Here is a 21,758-nt window from a genome sequence, read left to right on the forward strand (position 1 = left end):
ATCTCCACCTCCCAGGTTCAAGCAATTCCCCTGCCTCAGCCTCCAGAGCACCTGGGACTACAGGTGAGTGCCATCACACCCGCCTAATTTTTTGTATTTTTTTCAGTAGAGACAGGGTTTCATCCTGTTGGCCAGGATGGTCTTGATCTCCTGACCTCGTGATCTGCTTGCTTCAGCCTCCCAAAGTGCTGGGATTACAGGCGTGAACTACCGGGCCCAGCTGACAATTTTTGTACTTTTTATTTATTTAGAGATAGACTCTTGCTCAGTCACCTAGGCTGGAGTGCAGTGGCACAATTTTGGCTCACTGCCACGTCCACCTCCCAGGTTCAAGCAGTTCTCTGCCTCAGCCTCCTGAGTATCTGGGATTACAGGCACCCATCACCACGCCCAGCTAATTTTTCTATTTTTAGTAGAGATGTTTCACCATTTTGGTCAGGCTGGTCCTGAACTCCTGACGACCTCATGATCCACCCACCTTGGCCTCCGGAAGTGCTGATATTACAGGCGTGAGTCGCTGCGCCTGACCGATTTTTGTACTTTTAGTAGAGACAGGGCTTCGCCATGTTGGCTAGGCTGGTCTCGAACTCCTGACCTCAGGTCATCTGCCTGCTTTGGCCTCCCAAAGTGCTGGGATTACAGGCATGAGCCACTGCACCCAGCCCCTGCCATCTCTTTTCTAAGACCATCTAAGACTATTTCTCTCAGCTGTCCCTGTGATCCTTGGATCCCAGGTGTTCAGAACAGGAAGAGACCTTTGTGGTAACCCTCTTTGTGAGAGGAGAGGAAGCCCCACAGACAAATGAAGCAGGCTTGGAGCTGAGAGGGGCACCCTGAGTGAGACCTGCCTCGGCCCTCTGGGCCCAGGATATTCATGTTTCTCCAAAGCCCTCTGACCAGTCTCACTCTGTGACCCCTGGCCTGCACCATCTTCAGATCTACCTGTGCTGTGGTCTCCTGAGGCTTCTCTTACCAGTGGGTGGGGCAGCAGCCAGAGCTGCATCTGGAGCTGGGAGTCCTCCGTGGTGGTGGGAGACACAGTGCTGTCTCCCTGCTATGAGAACATCCGTGAAGGAGAGGACACAGGGGAAGGCCTGGCTTTGCGAGGGAGTAGGGACCTGGGCCAGACAGCTACTGCGCTAACTCTGTCTCTCCCTCTGCAGATCCCACTCACCCCACTCCAGCCGCCATCAGAGCCACCAGCCTCCCCCTCCCTGAGCTCCACTGAGGTACCGGCCGCCCCACTGCCTGTGGGCCACTGTGCTGGGCAGAGAGAGGTAGGAGGGCTAGGCACCGTGGTCTGTGGCCCCACTGGCTACAGGCTCCTCAGTCAGTACTCCACTGCTGTTTCCTAACAAGTCCCAGGGGAAGGGCTGTTTTCCAGTGCTCAGATGCTTGTCCAGGCTGGAAGTGTGGGCCCTCCACTGTCAGCCAAATGCCAAGAAAAGCAAAGCCCCACCCCCAGCCACTGGCTGTGTGAGCAAAAGCATTAGTAATGCATTAAGAGGCATGGTTAACACTTGCTGAGCTCTTTCTGCATGCCAGGCACTGCGTAGAACACCTTGGATCTCATTCACCTTCTATAGTGAGGTTAACATAATAATCATCTCATTTTACAGATGATACAATTAAGCAGCTTAGAGCTCAGATAACTTGCTGAAGGCCCTATCGATAGGTAGAACTGGAACTTGGGCCTACACAGGCTGACTCCAGAGCCTATGGGCTGACCACTATACCACGCTATGCTACCCCCAAAAAGGTCTGGGGGACAGCAAGAAAGGGTTTGCATGGAGTCACCCCCAACCCCTTCCTGCTGGGGATTAGGTCAGCGGGGTCCGCTGTCTTCCCTGAGGAGTCCCCAGCTATAAGTGACTGACTTAGGACTGGGGCACATTGCACTCCATTCTGGAGTCCATGTTCTTTCTGGGCCTGAGAAATGGACAGACCTCCCTCCCCTGGGACAAAACAGAGGTTGGAATTGTAGGTGGTCAGCCCTGCTGATCCAAATGGCTATGGGGAGTAGAGGCAGGGACAACCAAGAAGAGGATGTAGGGTGCCTGCCCAACCCCATGTGTGCCAAAAAGAAGAATTGGGGTAACCAGGGCTCAGCAACCCTTGAGGAAGCAGAACCATCATATCCCAGTTGCTGTGAATTCCTTTTGGGAACACAGACACAATGGACCAGCTCTGTTCCTGGCATACCTTGTTATGCCAGCCCAGGGCCTGGGCCTGGAACTCGATCCCAGCTGCACGTGGTCCCCTCCTCATGCCATCATCTCTCCCCAAAGGTATGTTGGGAGCAGCAGCTGAGGCCAGGAGGCCCAGGCCCCCCAGCCACCCCACCCCCAGCACTGGATGCCCTATCCCCATTTCTTCGGAAGAAGGCCCAGATTCTGGAGGTGCTGAAAGCCCTGGAAGAGACTGACCCCTTGCTTCTGTGCTCACCTGCCACCCCCTGGCGGCCTCCAGGCCAGTGTCCTGGCTCCCCAGAGCCCATTAACGGCGAGCTGTGTGGCCCCCCTCAGCCTGAACCCTCGCCCTGGGCACCCTGCCTGCTTCTAGGCCCTGGCAGCCTGGGAGGCCTGCTGCACTGGGAGCGCCTCTTGGGGGGCCCAGGAGGGGAAGAGGGTACTGGGCGGCCCTGGGGTCCTAGCAGGGGACCTCCCCAGGCCCAGGGCACCAACTCTGGCCAAAATTGTGCCCCAGGCAGCAGCTCCTCCTCCTCTTCTGATGAGGCAGGTGATCCCAACGAGGCACCCAGCCCCGACACCCTGCTCGGTGCCCTGGCCCGCAGACAGCTGAATCTGGGCCAGCTCCTTGAGGACACAGAGTGTTACCTACAGGCCTTCCTGGCTGGGGCTGCAGGCCCACTCAACGGGGATCGCCCAGGTCCTGGGCAGCCATCTTCCCCAGACCAGGGGCCCCCACAGCTATCCAAGTCCAAAGGCCTCCCTAAGTCAGCTTGGGGTGGGGATACCCCAGAGGCCCACACGCCAGGCTTTGGTGCTACCTCAGAGGGCCAGGGGCCCCTCCCCTTTCTTAGTATGCTCATGGGTGCTGGGGATGCCCCACTGGGCTCTCGGCCTGGCCACCCCCATTCCTCATCTCAGGTGAAAAGCAAGCTCCAAATTGGCCCCTCTTCTCCTGGGGAAGCCCAGGGACCCCTTCTGCCCTCTCCAGCCAGGGGTCTGAAGTTTCTAAAGCTGCCTCCAGCCTCGGAGAAGATTCCCAGCCCAGGTGGCCCTCAGCTCAGTCCCCAGCTCCCCCGGAACTCACGCATCCCTTGTCGGAACAGTGGCTCAGATGGCAGCCCCTCCCCATTGCTAGCCCGAAGGGGTCTGGGTGGAGGAGAGCTGTCCCCAGAGGGGGTGCAGGGCCTGCCCACCAGCCCTTCACCCTGCTCCACAACCCCAGACTCTGCACAGCTCAGACCCCCACAGTCAGCCTTGTCCACCACGCTGTCCCCAGGCCCAGTGGTGTCTCCCTGCTATGAGAACATCCTGGACCTTTCTCGGAGCACCTTTAGGGGGCCTTCCCCAGAGCCACCTCCATCCCCACTGCAGGTGCCCACCTACCCACAGCTAACTCTGGAGGTGCCACAGGCCCCCGAAATCCTCAGAAGCCCTGGAGTCCCCCCAAGCCCTTGCCTCCCTGAATCGTACCCCTATGGGAGCCCCCAGGAGAAGAGTTTGGACAAGACAGGCTTGGAGTCTCCCCATCCTGGCCGCAGGACCCCAGGCAACCCATCCAAGAAGCCCAGCCAGGGATCAGGACGGCGACCTGGGGATCCTGGCAGCACACCTCTGCGGGACAGACTGGCAGCCCTGGGGAAGCTGAAGACGGGCCCTGAGGGGGCCCTGGGCCCAGAGAAGAATGGGGTGCCAGCCAGGCCTGGCACCGAAAAGGCCCGGGGACCAGGGAGGTTGGGGGAGAGTGCTGGAGACATGGTGTCCCCCATCCACAGGTCCCCGGAGCAACTAGAAGCTAAGGGGAGCATACGGGGGGCAGTGGCTTCGGGCACAAACAGTCTGAAGCAGCAGGAACCTGGACTCATGGGGGATCCCGGGGTCCGAGTCTACTCCTCCCACTCCATGGGGGCCCGGGTGGACCTGGAGCCTGTCTCACCAAGGAGCTGCCTCACCAAAGTGGAGCTGGCCAAGAGCCGGCTGGCAGGGGCCCTGTGCCCCCAGGTACCCCGTACCCCTGCCAAAGTGCCAACCTCAGCCCCAAGCCTGGGCAAGCCCAATAAGAGCCCTCACAGCAGCCCCACCAAACTCCCTTCCAAGTCACCCACCAAGGTGGTACCTCGGCCTGGGGCTCCCCCTGTCACCAAGGAGTCCCCCAAGCCTGACAAAGGGAAGGGCTCTCCCTGGGCAGACTGTGGTGGTACCACAGCCCAGCCCACACCCACAGTACCTGGTCCCACTGACCCAAGCCAGGGCCCTGACGGGCTGGCCCCACACTCAGCCATTGAGGAGAAGGTGATGAAGGGCATTGAGGAGAATGTGCTGCGGCTCCAGGGCCAGGAGCGGGCCCCCAGCACTGAGGTCAAGCACCGCAACACCAGCAGCATCGCCAGCTGGTTCGGCCTTAAGAAGAGCAAGCTGCCAGCACTGAACCGCCGCACAGAGGCCACCAAGAGCAAGGAGGTGTCTGGCGGGGGCTCCCCACTCCGGAGGGAAGTCAAGATGGAAGCCCGGAAGCTGGAGACTGAGAGCCTCAACATCTCCAAGCTGATGGCCAAGGCGGAAGACCTGCGTCGGGCACTGGAAGAGGAGAAGGCCTACCTAAGCAGCAGGGCCCGGCCACGGCCTGGGGGCCCGGCCCCAGGGCCCAGCACTGGGCTGGGGCAGGTGCAGGGCCAGCTGGCCGGCATGTACCAGGGCGCAGACACCTTCATGCAGCAGCTGCTTAACAGGTGAGGGCCTGGGATCAGCCAACAGGTGCTTGGTGGGCATGGGCCACTTTTCCCTTCGTGGGCACACCTGAGTCTGGAGCTGGGGCTTCCCAGAGGTCAAAAGGGATAGAAGGCCACCAAAGCAGCTGGGGGGTCAGGGACTTGGCCTGGAGGAAAGATCAGGGGCTTGACCTCGCCACTGGCTTCTCATTTGAGAAGTGTTAACAGTCCACATTTTCCTGGATGGTCTCCGTACCAGATGAGGCAGCCTGTCAGGGGTCCCTGCATGTGATAGTGAATGCTAGAGCCTAACTGTGGGCTGATGAAGCTCTTCTCCCTCAGGAAAGGGACAAGGGGAGTCCCCTTCCCATCTTGCCCTTTGACACCTGCTACAACAGGAGCTGTGGTTTAAAGAAGGGATCCACCCATCTTGGGGTGCTCTATCTGGGCCAGATGAGGCAGAAAGTCTGCAGGAATTAGGCCCCAGATAGGGTGTGTGATTTGGACTGCAGGTGTGCTCAGAAGTTCAGCTAGAGCAGGTGGAGTGTCATTCATGGACCAGGATGTGACTGGGTCTGCCAGTCTATCTGGAATCACCATCAAGCAGTCTCTAGGCTTGACTCTAGGTGGCTCTGGGGGAGTTCTCCCATCTTCTCTGCTGCCCTCTGTTCCTCTGGGGGTTTCCCTAGGGTCCTTGCCCATTGCCAGTGTCAAGAAGGGTTGGTGGGAGCAATCACCAGCAACATGTCCCCTTCCCCAGAGGTGGGTGGCAGGAAGTGCCTCCCTAAACCCTGCACCATTGGCAGGTGAAAGGCTGGGATGTCTGGGCAGGCCAGGCTGCCCTCACCTACATCTGCGCTATTGCCCACAGGGTGGATGGCAAGGAGCTGCCACCCAAAAGCTGGCGGGAGCCCAAGCCTGAGTACGGAGGTTTCCAGCCAGTGTCTTCTGACCCCAAGAGCTCCTGGCCAGCCTGTGGGCCCCGGAATGGCCTGGTGGGCCCTCTTCAGGGCTGCGGAAAACCTGGAAAGGTAAGTTATTGGGGCAGGGACTGGGTAGGGGGGCCTGGCTCTCTGGCCCTGCCAGGTCTCTTACCCCCTAGAGGGTTCCCATTCCCCAAGGCCTAGAAGCTGCTGGATGCTCTCATGGTCTTGGAGGGGAGACTGGGGAGGAGAGAGGGGCTTCCCAGTCTGCATGGCACTGAGATCCATACTCCAGGACCTCATCCTCATTCTCCCATACTTTTACAGCCACATTTCACCCCCAGAAGCGTGGGGAGGGATGTGGAGGGGGGAGGAGTGGACTCTGAGGTCTCCCGTACCCCACACAGCCAAGCAGTGAGCCAGGGAGGCGGGAAGAGATGCCCTCAGAGGACAGCCTGGCCGAGCCAGTGCCCACCTCACACTTCACAGGTCAGCAGGGTCCTTTGCCCCCACCCCCTACCACTTCCTATTCCCACAGCAGGTGCTAGGCTCTGTGTGCCATCTTGGTGCCAAGTACCAGGTGGGCACTGGAGTTACACAGGAACAATTCCTTCCTCTGGGGTACTTGCCCCACCTACACCCTTTCTCCAAGCCCCGGGCAGGTGGGGATGGCGGGCAGGTGCTATGGAATGAGCTGTTGGGCGAAGAGGGGTCCTGAGTCAGGGTGGAGCCTGGGCTGGGTGGGAAGTGGAGGCAGGTGAGGGGCTGAGCCCATCCTCACACTCTTGATGTGCTCTCCCCTCCCCAGCCTGTGGCTCCTTGACTCGAACCTTGGACAGTGGCATTGGGACCTTCCCACCCCCAGACCATGGTAGCATTGGGACCCCCAGCAAGAATCTTCCTAAGACCAAGCCGCCGCGGCTGGAGCCCCCACCGGGGGTACCCCCAGCTCGGCCCCCACCCCTTACCAAAGTCCCCCGCCGTGCCCACACACTGGAGCGGGAGGTGCCAGGCATAGAGGAGCTGCTGGTGAGTGGGCGACACCCTAGCATGCCAGCCTTCCCTGCACTGCTGCCCGCTGCTCCGGGCCACCGGGGCCATCAGAACTGTCCTGATGGTGAGTGTCCAGGCGGGAGGGTGGGACGCCCCTGGGGGCCGGGCAGCTCTATCCACCTTCCCCTTGTTCCTGGACAGATCCCTGTGAAGACACAGGTCCCACCCCTCCTGTCCAGCTGGCCAAGAACTGGACCTTCCCCAATACCAGGGCAGCCGGCAGCTCCTCGGACCCTTTCCTGTGCCCACCCCGACAGTTGGAGGGGCTGCCCAGGACCCCCATGGTGAGAATTGCAGCAGGGGAAAGAGAATGGACTGGGGGGCAGGAGGGAGTGACGTGGGGAGATAGTCTCTCCAGTGAGGTGTGGCCTGTGTCTTACACAGTCTTGGCATCACACCCTCCAGGAGGAAGACCCTGGGATACCCTGTGAGCAGCCCACCCCTCTTCCCTCCTTGCACCCTTCTCTTGGGAAAGGGTTTCTGTCCCTTCCCAGAATCTTGTGGGACTGTTCTCAGTTGTACCTCCAGCCTGCTTCCTCTGAAGTGCACCCCACCTTGGGGGGCTCCCTCTTGAGCAGCCCCCCATTGGGTGCACAGATGCCCCTCAGAACTCAGTGCCTGTGAGGCTGGGCTGAGAGGTGGACAGGAGCTTCCTCCCGAGCTGCCACTCCTTTCCCAGGCCCTGCCCGTGGACAGGAAGCGGAGCCAGGAGCCCAGCCGCCCACCCCCTATGCCCCAGGGTCCAGCATTCGGGGGTAGCCGAACCCCCAGCACTTCGGACATGGGTGAGGAAGGCAGAGTGGCCAGTGGGGGCCCCCCAGGGCTGGAGACCTCTGAGTCTCTCAGCGACTCGCTCTATGACTCCCTCTCCTCCTGTGGGAGTCAGGGCTGAGGGGCTGTGCCACGCCATGGCCCCCGCTGGAGTTGGGGACCACAAACTGGACCGGCTGTCTTCGTGCCCAGCCCCTGGAGCCAGGGGCCCCTACCTGAAGGAACCAAGGAGACAGGTGGATAAGAAGGTGAAAAGGGGGTCCCTGGCACACCCCACCGCCCACTGCTACTGTGGATGACATGACCATGCTCAGCTCAGGGAGAGACCCCAACCCTTGGTTCCTTCTCTCACCCAGAGTAAGGCTCTTCCTTAAAGGGACTGGGGGTTCAAGGCCACTGTGTCGCAGCCCCCCAGCTGCCACTTCAGGCTGAGCCATCTTGTGGTGCTGGGCTTCCTGCCCACCAGCTGTGCCATCTCTGCCCAACCTGGCTGCTCCCCTACCCCGAAGCCCCCTCGAGGCCCTTCTGTAGGCCCCGTGCTGGTGGAATTTGGGGGTTGAGGACAAGTTGCCTTCTCTCTCTGCCCTGGTCCTCCCTGCTGTCTGGATGGTGCTGCCCTCCCCTGCCCCATGCCTTTGGGGTCTATTTGTCTGTCTTTTTTGTTGTTTTTGTATATTGAAGCACCTGGCCCAGCCCCAGCCCCCAGCCCCGCACTGCGGTTAATTTATCTGTTGTTCAAAATGCGGCTGCTCTGCTTCCTGCCTCTGCTTCTGCCGTATCCCTAATAAAACGTGGAGGCCCCTCCCTGCCCCTGACTCGGCTTGTTGTGTGGGAAGATTCGGGAATACAGGTCGGGGGACACTGCATGGGTGCCAGGTTGAGGGACCCCAGGCACCCTTGTGATGCAGTCCCCCCACCAAGGCAGCTGGCTGGAGTCATCCCAGAAGGTAACTGAGGGTTGGAAGAGTAGGACCTACTTAGGCCCAGAAGGGTACCTGGGCTTGGAGAGATTGTCCTGACAGGGCGAGAGTCTGGGCAGCTCCTTGGAGGGGGGCTGGGGAAGATGCTGTGAGCATGCACTCAGGCCACACGTGTCCCAGGCAGGTGGGACATGCAGACCCTAAGCAGAGTTGCATCTGTTCAGCACACCTTGGTTTTCCTCCTCTATAGGAGATTAGAAGGTTAGTCCAGATGAGCTAGTCCCATAAGCCAGACTTCCTTCTCAGCATTCTCCTCTTCCTACCCCTTCTCTTAGTTAATATCATCATTGAAGAAATTAACAAGATGGAGAGGGTCAAGTCAGATGTCTGGGTTTTCTTTCAAAGTTGGTATCCCATTTTCCCACTTTCTTTGTTTCTTTTCTCTTTTTTTTTTTTTTGAGATGGAGTTTCACTCTTTTTGTCCAGTTGAGAGTGCAATGGCACAATCTCAGCTTACCGCAAACCTCCACCTCCCAAGTTCAAGCAATTCTCTTGCTTCAGCCTCCTGAGTAGCTGGGATTACAGGCATGTGCCACCTAAGTTAGTATTTTTAGTAGAGACAGGGTTTCTCCATGTTGGTCAGGCTGGTCCCAACCTCAGGTGATCACCCACCTTGGCCTCCCAAGGTGCTGGGATTACAGGCATGAGCCACTGCGCCCGGCCAGTATCCCATTTTCTTACCTCTGTCTTCTACTTCCAGGTTTCTATCCCACTGTCCTATCCCGTCTGCTTTTATGGGCTTAAGCGTAATATTACCGAGCTGTAAATCTTTGCTTCTTGCCAGGTGGGCTCCAAGAGGTCGACCTCCTTCCTACTTTATATTTCTTGGTTTTTCAAGCCCTCTTCTCTGCTTAAGCTTGGTAGATATTACCTCATTTCCTAGTTAGAACAGAATTGTTTGCCAGCAGGATATTTCTCCTATTTCCTTTTGGGGAAGGAGTTTGGCATGGTGGATTTGACTCAGGACTCCACCTCTTCCAAGCTGAGACCAAAGGGTCCATCCACATTCTGAGCACTCTGATCCATCAGCTGCCAGTCTCTATTCTCTGGTGTCTGCAAATGCAAGATGTCACCTTGGTTTCCAGGGCAATGTGGGCTGACTGACCAGGGCAGGATAGGTGGCATCAGCCACACCTGGCGCCTGGAGGCAGCTCTTGCCTACCAACTGTTCCATGGTGGGAAACTTCCTAAATCCCCCAGCATTTTGCTAAGGGACCCTGGGCCCAGATGAGCCACCCTGCGGCCCACATAACTGGTATGCCATCCACATAGACTCAATATTTTATCTAAAATAATTCTGTGGAGGAGGACATGCAGTTGAGTTTAAAGGCACTCCTTGAGAATCAGTTTCTTGCACTTCAAAGAAAGGGTTGGCTGAAAGATAATTTGATCCTTACTAGGGCAGAACACTTCATATCTTAGTTTGCAACATCTGCCAGCAGAATTCAGGTAAACTCACTGATTTCTCGAAGAATAATAAGTGAATGTTTGTTTGCCTTTCCAATGTGCAAGACCCATTATGCTGGGTTTTCCAAACAAAGGAAGACAAAATGGTCAGATCACCTCCCCCACCCTCCAAAATGGCATCAAGGCATCAGCAAAAGATTCTGACAAGCCTTCAGGTTCAACTTCACTGGGCACTTTGCCTTTTGCAGGAAATGTCCCAAAAATGTTAACTCAGGTTTTCTCTGGGTAGCCAGTGGTTTATTTCCTTCTTTACACTTTTCTAGATTTTCTACAAATAGTGTGCTTTGTTTTCTTTCTTTAAGAAATTTTTTTTGTAGTGATGGGGTCTCACTATGTTGCCCAGGCTGGTCTCAATCTCCTGGCCTCAAGAGATCATCCCATCCTCGCCTCTCAAAGTGCTGGGATTACAGGTATGAGCCGCTGCATCCAACCTGTTTTGTTCTGTTTATCAAAAAATGTCTGAAAACAGAAACAATCATTCTCTGCAGCAAACTCTAGATATAAACTCTCATTCTGTAATCCTGTGTAAGTTAGTTCAAGCATATAAATAACTTATTTAAGGCCACATGAATTTGAAGTAAATACAAGTGAGCATTTCTATGATCTTGGGGAAAAAAAATTTAACTTTTTCTTCTTTTTTTGAGATGTAGTCTCCCTCTATTGCCAGTCTGGAGTGCAGTGGCACAATTCTGGCTCACTGCAACTTCTGTTTTCTGGTTTCAAGTGGTTCTCCTGCCTCAGCCTCCCGAGTAGCTGGGACTACAGGCATGCACCACCACGCCCGGCTAATTTTTTTGTATTTTCAGTAGAGACGGGGTTTCACCATGTTGGCCAGGGTAGTCTCAATCTCTTGACCTTGTGATCCGCCGGTTTTGGCCTCCCAAAGTGCTGAGATTACAGGTTTGAGCCACCAACCCCCGCCAACATGTTTAAATTATTAAAGACATAGAAGTTATAAAAGCATATGTTCATGGTTTTTAAAAAAGGAATTTAAATTGAATGTTTAATTATCAGGGAGGCGGGCACAGTGGCTCACGCCTGTAATCCCAGCACTTTGGGAGGCTGAGGCAGGTAAATCACGAGGTCAAGAGATCGAGACCATCCTGGTCAACATGGTGAAACCCCGTCTCCACTAAAAAAATACAAAAAATTGTCTGGGCATGGTGGCGCGTGCCTGTAGTCCCAGCTACTCAGGAGGCTGAGGCAGGAGAATTGCCTGAACCCAGGAGGCAGAGGTTGCGGTGAGCTGAGATTGTGCCATTGCACTCCAGCCTGGGTAACAAGAGCGAAACTCCATCTCAAAAATAATAATAATAATTATTATTATTATTATTATTAGGGAAATGTAAGTCAAAACCACAATGAAATATCACCTCACTCTAGTTAAAATAGCTCTTATCAAAAAGACAAAAGAAAACAAGTGTTGGTGAGGATGTAGAGAAAAGAGAACCCTTACACATCATTGGTGGGAATTTAAATTAGTACCTCTATTAAGGGAAACCATGTGGAGGTTCCTTAAAAAATTAAAAGTAGAACTACTATATGGTCTAGCAATCCCACCAGTGGGTATAGAGAGGTATCTGTACTTCCTCGTTTATTGCAGCACTATTCATAATAGCCAAGACTTGAAGTCAACGTAAATGCCAGCAATGGATGAATGGATAAAATCTACACTGTGGAATACTATTCAGCAATGAAAAAGAATGTCATGTCATTTGAAACAAAATATATGAACCTGAACATTATGTTAAGTGAAAGAAGGCCAGGTGTGGTAGCTCATGCCTGTAATCCCAGGAGTTTGGGAGGGTGAAGCAGGTGGATCACCAGGTCAAGAGTTTGAGACCATCCTGGCCAACATAGTGAAACCCCGTCTCTACTAAAAATACAAAAATTAGCTGAACATAGTGGCATGCGCCTATAGTCCCAGCTACTCAGGAGGCTGAGGCAGGCGAATCACTTGAACCCGGGAAGTGGAGGTTATAGTAACCCAAGATGGCACCACTGCACTCCAGCCTGGGCAATACATCGAGACTTTGTCTCAAAAAAATAAAGAGTGAAATAAGCCAGACACAAAAAGACAAATACCACATGATCTCATTCATATGTGAAATCTAAAAAAAAGAAAAAGCTGATCCCATAGAAGTACAAAGTAGATCAGTGGTTAGCAGAGGCTGTGGAGCCAGTGGAGGGGAGGAGGCTGGGGAGAGGTTGTTCAGGGGGTACAAAGTCACAATTAGATAGGCCGAATAAGTTCTGGTGATCTATTATTGCACAGTACGGTGATAATGGTTAACAAGAAGGTTTGTATATTATTACAAAATACAAGAGAGGGTTTTGAATATTCTCACCACAAAAAGCATACAAATGCATGATGAGATGGCTATGCTAAACACCCTGATTTGATCACTATACAGTGTATCCATGTATAGCCGTATCACATTGTACCTGTATACATACAATTACAATGTGTCAATTAAAAATTGAAAAAGGCCTTCTGCTGAGAGTGCAGAGTATGTGCTCCCGGCTCAGAATACACATTTATTACTTTAAAAAATTTTTAATAATTAAAAAAATATATTAAAAAATAGAATTTAAAAAATTTAAAAAATTTTTTTAATACTGAAAGGAATTGAATGTTAAACAAGAAAAAAAGGGGCTGGGCATGGTGGCTCACCTGTAAACCCAGAACTTTGGGAGGTCAAGGGAGGAACATCACTTGTATACAGGACTTTGAGACCAGCCTGGGCTGCACAGTGAGACTGTGTCTCTACAATGAAATAATAAATTAGACCAGGCGCCTGTAATCCCAGCACTTCGGGAGGCTGAGGTGAGCAGATCACGAGATCAGGAGTTCAAGACCAGCCTGGCCAACATGGTGAAACCGAGTCTCTACTAAAAATAAAAAAATTACCCAGGCATGGTGGTGGGCGCCTGTAATCCCAGCTACTTGGGAGGCAGGGGTGAGAGAATTGCTTAAACCCAGAAGGCAGAGGTTGCAGTGAGCTGAGATCACACCATTGCACTCCAGCCTGGGCAACAGAGCAAGACTGTCTCAAAAAAAAAAAAAAAATTTAGCCAGGCATGGTTGAGAGGCTGAGGGGGAAGGATTGCTTGAGCCTGGGCAGTGGAGGCTGCAGTGAGTGATGAGCATGTCACTGCACTCAGCCTGGGTGACAGAGTAAGACCCTGTCTCAAAAAATAAAAAATTAGCTGGGCATGGTGGTGTGAGCCTGTAGCCCTACCTACTTGGGAGGGTGAGGGGGGAGGATTGCATAAACCCAGGAATTTGAGGCTGTAGTGAGCTATCAGCATGCCACTACATTTCAGCCGGGACAACAGAGCAAGACTTTGTCTCTAAAAATTATTTAATCAAAAACAGGAAAAATATTGGTGATAAAGATCCACTTTTTAAAAAAAAGAAGAAAGAAGGGCTGGGCGCGGTGGCTCACACCTATAATCCCAGCACTTGGGAGGCCAAGGCGGGTGGATCACGAGGTCAAGAGATCGAGATCATCCTGGTCAACAAGGTGAAACCCCGTCTCTACTAAAAATACAAAAATTAGCTGGGCATGGTGGTGCGCGCCTGTAGTCCCAGCTACTCGGGAGACTGAGGCAGGAGAATTGCTTAAACCCAGGAGGTGGAGGGTGCGGTGAGCCGAGATCATGCCATTGCACTCCAGTCTGGGTAACAACAGCGAGACTCCATCTCAAAAAAAAAAAAAAAGAAAGAAAGAAAAACTTGCCTTCATACTGTGCCCTCAGTTTCATTCCACAGACAACCTGAGTTAATAATTTGTTATCCTTTCAGATTTTTTTTTTTTTTGACAGTCCTTGTGACCCAGGCTGGAGTGCAGTGGCACAATCTCGGCTCACTGCAACCTCCGCCTCCCAGGTTCAAGTGATTGTGATGCCTCAGCCTCCTGAGTAACCGGGATTACAGACATGCACCACCACGCCTGGCTAATTTTTGTATTTTTAGTAGAGATGGGGTTTTTCCATGTTGCCCAGGCTGGTCTCAAACTCCTGGCCTCTTGTGATCTGCCCATCTCGGCCTCCCAAAGTGCTGGGGTTACAGGCATAAGCCAGTGTTCCTGGCCCCTTTCAAATGTTTTTAAAATCCACATATACACGAGCATATTTATGTTTGCCTTTTATTAGACAATGAGATTATCCTGTAGTTACTGATCTTCCCTTTAGCTCTTATTAATCTTGGAGATTTTTCCAAAGCCCGTGAATCTCCGTTTTTGTACATTGTACTCCATTGTATGGATGTACCCTATTTATTTGTTTTGTCATTACAACACTGCAGTGAACATTCCATAAGTGTCTTGGGCCACTTGTATATTTCCATAAGATAAATTCCTGTATTCTCAGATGTGGTAGTTCATGCCTGTAATTTTAGCACTTTGGAAGGCCAAGGTAGAGAGAATTGCTCGAGGCCAGAAGTTTAAGACCAGCCTGGACAACAAAGTGAGACCTCCATCTCTACAAAACCTACAAAAATTAGCCAGATGTGGTGGCACACACCTGTAGTCCTAGCTACTTGAGAGGCTGAAGCAGGAGGATCACTTGAGCCCTGAAGTTTGAGGCTACAGTAAGCTGTGATCCCACCACTGCACTCCAGCTGAGGAGAAGAATAAGATCCTTTCTCTAAAATAAATAAATAAATTCATATAAATGGAATTGCTGAGTCACAGAGTATGCTTAGGTTTTGGTTTTTGTTTTTTGAGACAGGGTCTCACTCTGTCACCCAGGCTTGAATGCAGTGGCACCTTCTCAGCTCACTGCAACCTCCACCTCCCAGGTTCAATTGGTCTAGAGGAACTGGGACCCAGGCATGCACCACCACACCCAGTTAACTTTTGTACTTTTTGTAGAGACAGGGTTTTGGTATGTTGCCCAGGCTGGTCTTGAACTCCTGGGCTCAAGTGATCTGCCTTGGCTTCCCAAGACATGAGCCACTGCACCTGGCCTTAATTTAATTTTTAAATAGACGTTCATAAGTGATACTCCCACGAGCAACATACAAGTCAAACTGTCTCCCCACTTCTTCCACATCATTGAGTATTATCAGACTTCTTCTTAGCCAGTTTGGTAGAAGAGGTCATGTGGGGTCTTGCGTCAATGTCGGGACTGCTTTGGCTGTCACTCAAAGTGAAATGGGGAAGCAGTGGAGAGTGATGAAAAGAGACTGTGGAGGGCTGGTAGGGAAGCGGGAGCCAGTAAGGAGGCCTCTTCAGGAACCCCAGTGAGAGATGCTGGTGACCTAGACCAAGCAGAGACAGTCAGGATGACAGGATTTGCTAATGTAATTGATGTGAGGAAAGAAGAGTCAGAGATAACTCTAAGGATTTTGGAGCAAGTAGAAGGGTGAAGTGCCATTACTGATATAGGGAAGACTGGATAGAGCAGATGTCGGGGAGGGAAGGAAGGTCAGGAGTGAAGTGTTGGCCATGTTAAATTTGAGATGCTTGTTGGACAACATCCAAGGGAAACTGTGGAGTAAGCTGTTGGTTATAGAAGTCCAGAGTTTAGAAAAGAGGACTGGGCTGGAGGCATAAATTAGTAAGTCATCAGCATGTGGTTGCTGTTTAAAGCGAGAGGACTGGATGAGATCACCAAAGAAGTGAGACAAGGAAGTCTGGGTCCTGAACCCTGGCATACTCCATTCTTTAGAGGTCAGAGGAGATGAAGAGGAAAGGGTGAAGGAGACTGCAAGGCGGTCCTGGGAGAATGTGGGGTCTTGACATATAAGTGAAGAAAGGTTTCAATAAAGATTAAATAATCAGCTGTCACTTCTGATGATGTGTCTGGCAAAAAGAGGATTGAAAATTGCCTTTTGAGCCAGGCATGGTGACACATGCCTCTTAGTTCTAGCGCTTTGGGAGGCTGAGGTGGGAGGATCACTTGAGGTTGAGGCTGCAGGGAGCTGTGATTGTGCCACTTCATTCCTGGGTGGATGACAGAGTAAGACCCTGTCTCAAAGAAAAATAAATACATACATAAGTGAAAAAGGAAATTGCCTTTTGGATTTAGCAACACGGAGATCACTGGTTAGCTTAACAGGAACAGTGATGGAAGTGAAGCTGTTTTGAGTGGGTCAAGAGCAAATGGGAAAGGAAGAATTGGAGCACAGACAGCTCTTTTTTAGCATCATGGCACATCCCTATAGTCCCAGCTACTCAGGAGGCTGAGGAGGGAGGATCATTGAGTCCAGGAATTGGAGGCAGCAGTGAGCAACGATCGCACCACTTCACTCTCCAACCTGGACAACAGAGTGAGACCCTGTTTCTAAAAAAATAAAAATAATTTAAGGAATGGAAAATTCTTTTAAAATATAGGGAAGAAAAAGGCTGGGAGTGTGGTGGCATGTGTCTGTAAGTCCTCCACCACCTATTCAGGAAACTGAGGGGGTAGTGTTGCTCGACTTTAGGAGTTCGAGGTTCGAGACCATCTTGATCTTGTTTTCCCTAGATGCTGTCTTTTGTTTGTTTTAGAGATGGAGTCTCACTCTGTCACCCAGGCTGGAGTGCAGTAGCACAATCTTGACTCACTGCAACCTCTACCTCCTGGATTCTCAAGTAATTCTGCCTCAGCCTCCTGAGTAGCTGGGATTACAGGCATGCGCCACCAAGCCTGGCTAATTTTTGTGTTTTTAATAAAGACGGGGTTTCACCATGTTGGTCAGGCTGGTCTCGAACTCCTGGCCTTGTGATCCACCCACCACGACCTCCCAAAGTGCTGGGAATACAGGCGTAAGCCACCACACCTGGCTGACTTTAACATTTTTAAGTCTTATTTTTGAAGCTTTTTCATACACAAATGTTTCAAATACAAAGTTTTTATATTCCTCTCCTAAACTATCCTTTTTTTTTTTTTTTTTTAAACAGAGTCTTACTCTGTTGTGTGATCTTGGCTCACTGCAACCTCTAGGTTCAAGTGATCCTCCTGACTTAGCCTCCTGAGTAGCTGGGATTACAGGCACCTGCCATCATGCCTGCCTGGTCTTTCGCCTAAACTACTTAAGAGTAGGTTGCTAACATGATGTTTTATTACCCCAAATACTGCAGGTTTATTTACTGCAAGCAAAGACCCTTGCTTATCTTCCCCAGTACCATATCACCATCAAAATTAGGAACTAATAGTGATTAAAAAAACTTACCTACTCCTCAGGCCACAGTCAAATTTCACTTAATTGTCAGAATAATGTTCTTTATAGCCAGTTTAAAATCACACATTGCATTCAGTTGTCATATTTCTTCTGTCTCCTTCAATCTGGAACAATTCTTAAGTCTTTCCTTATCTTACAGGACCTTGAAATTTTGGAAGATTACAGATGTTGATATTGATTTGTTTCATTACTAATAATGCTCATTTTCATTACTTGCTGCCTGCTAGGTGTCACCATTATATGTTTACTATTTTTCCCTTTATAATTAATAATTACTTTGTGGAAAGGTATTCTGATACCATGTAAATATTTAATTTTTATCAGACTTTTTATGTATTCATTTATTTAAATCAGTATAGAATTATGGTTTCTTATTTTATTCAATAAGAAAATTGTAGAATTATAGAATTCATAGTTCTATACTGATAATATTACTTGTAATATCAAATGCTCAAATTGTCTATGATTTGGCCAGTCGGAGCCCCTTCAAACTAGCTTCTGTGTCTTTTTAACAAATCCTCATCATTCTTTCAGGACATACTTGCTTTTGAGCATAACATGTTCAAAATTCATTTTGGATTTTCCCCAACCCAGCCCTGGAATGAAGCATTTTCCCAAATAGCCCTGGTTTATTTCTGTGTGGAATATTTAGAAACAAAGATCTGGAAGCTAGGTGTGCTCACTGCTGTTGGAGTGTTGTTGCTCCAAGGCTCTAAGAGGGGTTTCTTAAACAGAGGAGAAATTAGCCAGGCAGGCAGAGTGGCACATACCTTAGTTCCAGCTAGTTGGGAGGCTGAGGTGGGAGGATTGTTTGAGCCTAGGAGTCAAGTTTAGCCCGGGCCACATAGTGAGACCCTATTCTAAAAATTAAAAAAAAAAATGAAACATGTTAATAAAACATGAAAGAACATTAAAACATGTTCTTATACTGATTGGAATAATAAAATTGAGAAAATCTGATGATGCGGGAGAGAGAAGAGAGAATTGTTGGGCTCCAGTGCATAAGTGGCTTTAAATAGTATTCATAGGCACAGGAAGGAAGAAGGCACAGGAGCAGATAGTTGGGAATATGTGATGGTGTCTGACTACAGAAGTTCTCTTCTGTGTGCTTTTATTTTCCTAAGGAAATATTCAAGATCACCAGCTATGAAAGATGGCAGGAGAAGTTGTTGGAGGCTTGAGAAGACAGGAGAACATATGAGTAGTCATCTAAGAGCTCGAAAGGGTGAATGGACCGGGAAATGTAGCAGGATTCAGGCAGCGTGAAGGGTCCACCTTAGGTAATTAGAAATTTAAAGGGAGACTGACTGCTGATGAACATGAATGTGTTGGTTTTCTTCTCCAGCCCATGCTTCCCATGCAGTGAGTTGAATTAGCTAGGGTTGCCAGTTTACTAATTGAGTGCAACAAAGAAAAGTGAACGAAGCAAGGAAATTAAAGGTGTATGCAGGGAGTGATTCTATTTATTTTATTTTATTTTATTTATTGGGTTTTGTTTTTGTTTTGTTTTGTTTTTTTTTTTGAGAAAGTGTCTTGCTGTCACCCAGGCTAGAGTGCAGTGGAGAGATCACAGCTCACTGTAGCCTGTAATTCCTGGGCTCAAGGGATCCTCCCGCCTCTGTTTCCTGAGTGGTTGGGATTACAGGTGTACTGTGGTCTTTAAATTGGATAAAAAGGGAAAAAGTAAAACAGGGAGGTGTGTGGGAAGAGGGACAGTGGATTGTAGGTCCCGGTGGGATCAAAGGAGTTTTGGAGATAGAGTACTAGTGGGAATGAGCTGGAAAGACGTTGATTGGAAATGAGGTGGTGGTCACAGGATGGGCTGCATGACACTGAGTAGGAATGGGCTGTTACGGGTTGAACGGTGTCTCTCTCCCTCAAAAATGTGGAGGCCTACCCCCAGTATCTCAGAATGTGACCTTATCTAGAAATAAGTTCTTGACAGAGGTAGTCAAGTTAAAACGAGGTCATTAGGGTGAGCCATACTCCTATTTTTACTGGTGTGTTTATAAAAGGAAGGAACTTTGGCCGGGCACGGTGGCTCAAGCCTGTAATCCCAGCACTCAGGTGGATCAAAAGGTCGAGAGATTGAGATCATCCTGGCCAACATAGTAAAACCCCTTCTCTACCAAAAACACAAAAATTAGCTGGGCTTGGTGGCACAAGCCTATAATCCCAACTACTTGGGAGACTGAGGCAAGAAAATTGCTTGAACCTGGGAGGTGGAGGTTGCAGTGAGCCAGGATCACGCCACTGCACTCCAGCTTGGTGACAGAGGGAGACTCCATCTCAGAATAAATAAATAAATAGGAAGAACTTGAACCCAGATGGACAAGCGTCCATTCTCACGCTGCTAATAAATACATACCCTACACCCGGTAATTTATAAAGGAAAGAGCTATGCTTAATTGACTTACAGTTAAGCATGGCTGGGGAAGCCTCAGGGAGCTTATAATCATGGTGTAAGGGAAGCAAATACGTCCTTCTTCGCATGGCAGCAGGAGAAGCGCCGAGCAAAAGTGTGGAATTGCCCTTATAAAACCATCGGATCTCGTGAGAACTCACTGTCACGAGAATAGCATGAGGGTACCCACCCCCATGAATAAATTACCTCCACTGAGTCCCTCCCACAACACGTGGGGATTATGGAAACTACAATTCAAGATGAAATTTGGGTAGGGACATAGCCAAACCATATCACCATGTGAAGGTGAAAGCAGAGGTCAGGATGACGCACCCACAAGCCAAGGAACCCCAAGTATTGCCAGCAACCACCAGAAGCTGGGTGAGAGGCATGGACAGGTTCTGTCTCACAGCCTCATAAGGTACCAACACTGACATCACCTTGATCTCAGACTTCTAGCCTCCAGAAGAAGGCTACATTTCTGTGACAGTGCGTTTCTGCTGCCTAAACCATCCAGTCTGTGGTACTTTGTTATGACAGCCCTAGCAAACTAATACAGAGGAGTTGCAGTTTAGTAATGACAAGGAGCAGGGTGTGGCTGTGAGAGGTCATTGAGGAGAGGAGATCCTGGAAGTGAGAGGCCAGGGTATTGGGAGGATGTGTCTACATGAATATTGAAATCTCTAGGGACCTGGCGTGGTGGCTCACGCCTGGAATCCCAGTACTTTTGGAGGCTGAGTGGGAGGATTACTTTAGCCCAGGAGTTCAACACCAGCCTGGGCAAACCCTGTCTCTACAAATATATATATATGCAAAAATTAGCTTGGCGTGGTGGCATATGCCTATAGTCCCAGCTGCTTGGGAGGCTGAGATGGGATCACTTGAGCCCAGGTGGTTAAGGCTGCAATGAACCAAGATCACACTGCTGCACTGCAGACTGGGAGACAGAATGAGACTCTGTCTCAAAAACAACAGGCCAGGCACAGTGGCTCATGCCTGTAATCTCAGCACCTTGGGAAGCCAAGGCATGTGGATAACCTGAGGTCAGAAGTTCGAGACCAGCCTGGCCAACATGGTGAAACCCTCTCTCTACTAAAAATATTAAAATTAGCCGGGTGTGGTGGCAACACCTGTAGTCCCAGCTACTCGGGAGGCTGAGGCAGGAGAATTGCTTGAACCCAGGAGGTGGAAGTTGCAGTGAGCCGAGATCGCGCCATTGGACTCCAACCTGGGATACAAGACCAAAACTCCGTCTCAAAACAACAACAGCAACAACAAACCAAAAACCAACAAACCAAACAAAAAGGAATCTCTAAGAATTAGGGCAGAGGTTGTGTCAGGGAGGATGACAGTGAGGTAGGAACAAAACCTTCAAGAAATGCAGAAGTAGCCCAGGGATTGGTAGGTGCATGAAAGAGGGAGGCAACATGGGTGCTACAATCCAATGACCTGAGACTCAGAGCTGAGGTATTTTTAGGGAAGAATGTTCTGAAAGCAGCACTGAAGAGCAAGGAGGGCGCCTGGAGGCACAAAGGTGAGGCCAGGAAAGCTGCACCCACCTGAGGGCACCCACCATTGGTAGACATGTCCTCCAGGGGGAGCCAGGAACCTGCTCCCTGGGAAGGCAAAGGGAACATTGGGAGAAGATCCAGATGGGGAGTTTTGGGGATGAAGGGCTGTGAATTCTAGAGGGCCCAGTGGATGGGCTTCAGGAGTTGGAAGCAGATTTGGTAATGTGCAGAGCAGTGTGAGGATTAGCGTATGAGAGATGAGGGGTCATCACACGTCAATGGAGGAGCTACAAAATATGGTGGCCATGTCTACCTATCTACCATACAAGGAGGCCCTTGCTTTCACTGTATATCTCCATACCATTTTAATTTCACACTGCATGGATGAGGAAGTGGCGAAGATATGGGATGGTCACTGCAGACAGTGGAGAGGGGCCAGGCTAAGGATGAGTTAAGTGTTTTCAAAGGAGGCCGGAGCCCAGCGGAGGCTAAAGTCTAGGCATCTCCTTAGCACCAGACTGCAGGAAAGTCGGACTTTCGTGGTTGCTGCTGCTTCTCCTAGCAGGGTGCAGAGGCCTGGT

The 21,758-nt window shown here is 50.7% G+C and overlaps 1 protein-coding gene across 10 annotated transcripts in view; it reads left to right on the forward strand.

The window, feature by feature from the left end:
- The window catches only part of NCKAP5L (NCK associated protein 5 like), a 44,564-nt gene extending 36,113 nt beyond the window's left edge, over positions 1-8,451 (forward strand). For 2 of the 10 annotated variants that reach the window (XM_035256854.3, XM_078336709.1), the window contains exons 7-14: positions 16-63; positions 1,164-1,277; positions 2,289-4,918; positions 5,769-5,928; positions 6,228-6,309; positions 6,629-6,937; positions 7,015-7,157; positions 7,553-8,451. In XM_035256854.3, coding sequence (XP_035112745.3) covers positions 16-63; positions 1,164-1,277; positions 2,289-4,918; positions 5,769-5,928; positions 6,228-6,309; positions 6,629-6,937; positions 7,015-7,157; positions 7,553-7,765 — 3,699 coding nt within the window. In that variant the 3' untranslated portion in view covers positions 7,766-8,451. The remainder of the gene's footprint in view (positions 1-15; positions 64-1,163; positions 1,278-2,288; positions 4,919-5,768; positions 5,929-6,227; positions 6,310-6,628; positions 6,938-7,014; positions 7,158-7,552) is intronic. The other 8 variants (XM_035256857.3, XM_035256858.3, XM_054238545.2 and 5 more) reach the window with 6 other exon arrangements.
- The last annotated feature ends 13,307 nt before the right edge of the window (positions 8,452-21,758 follow it).

The sequence above is a fragment of the Callithrix jacchus genome, chromosome 9 (assembly GCF_049354715.1).
Source record: "Callithrix jacchus isolate 240 chromosome 9, calJac240_pri, whole genome shotgun sequence".
NCBI classification, from domain to species: Eukaryota; Metazoa; Chordata; class Mammalia; order Primates; family Cebidae; genus Callithrix; species Callithrix jacchus.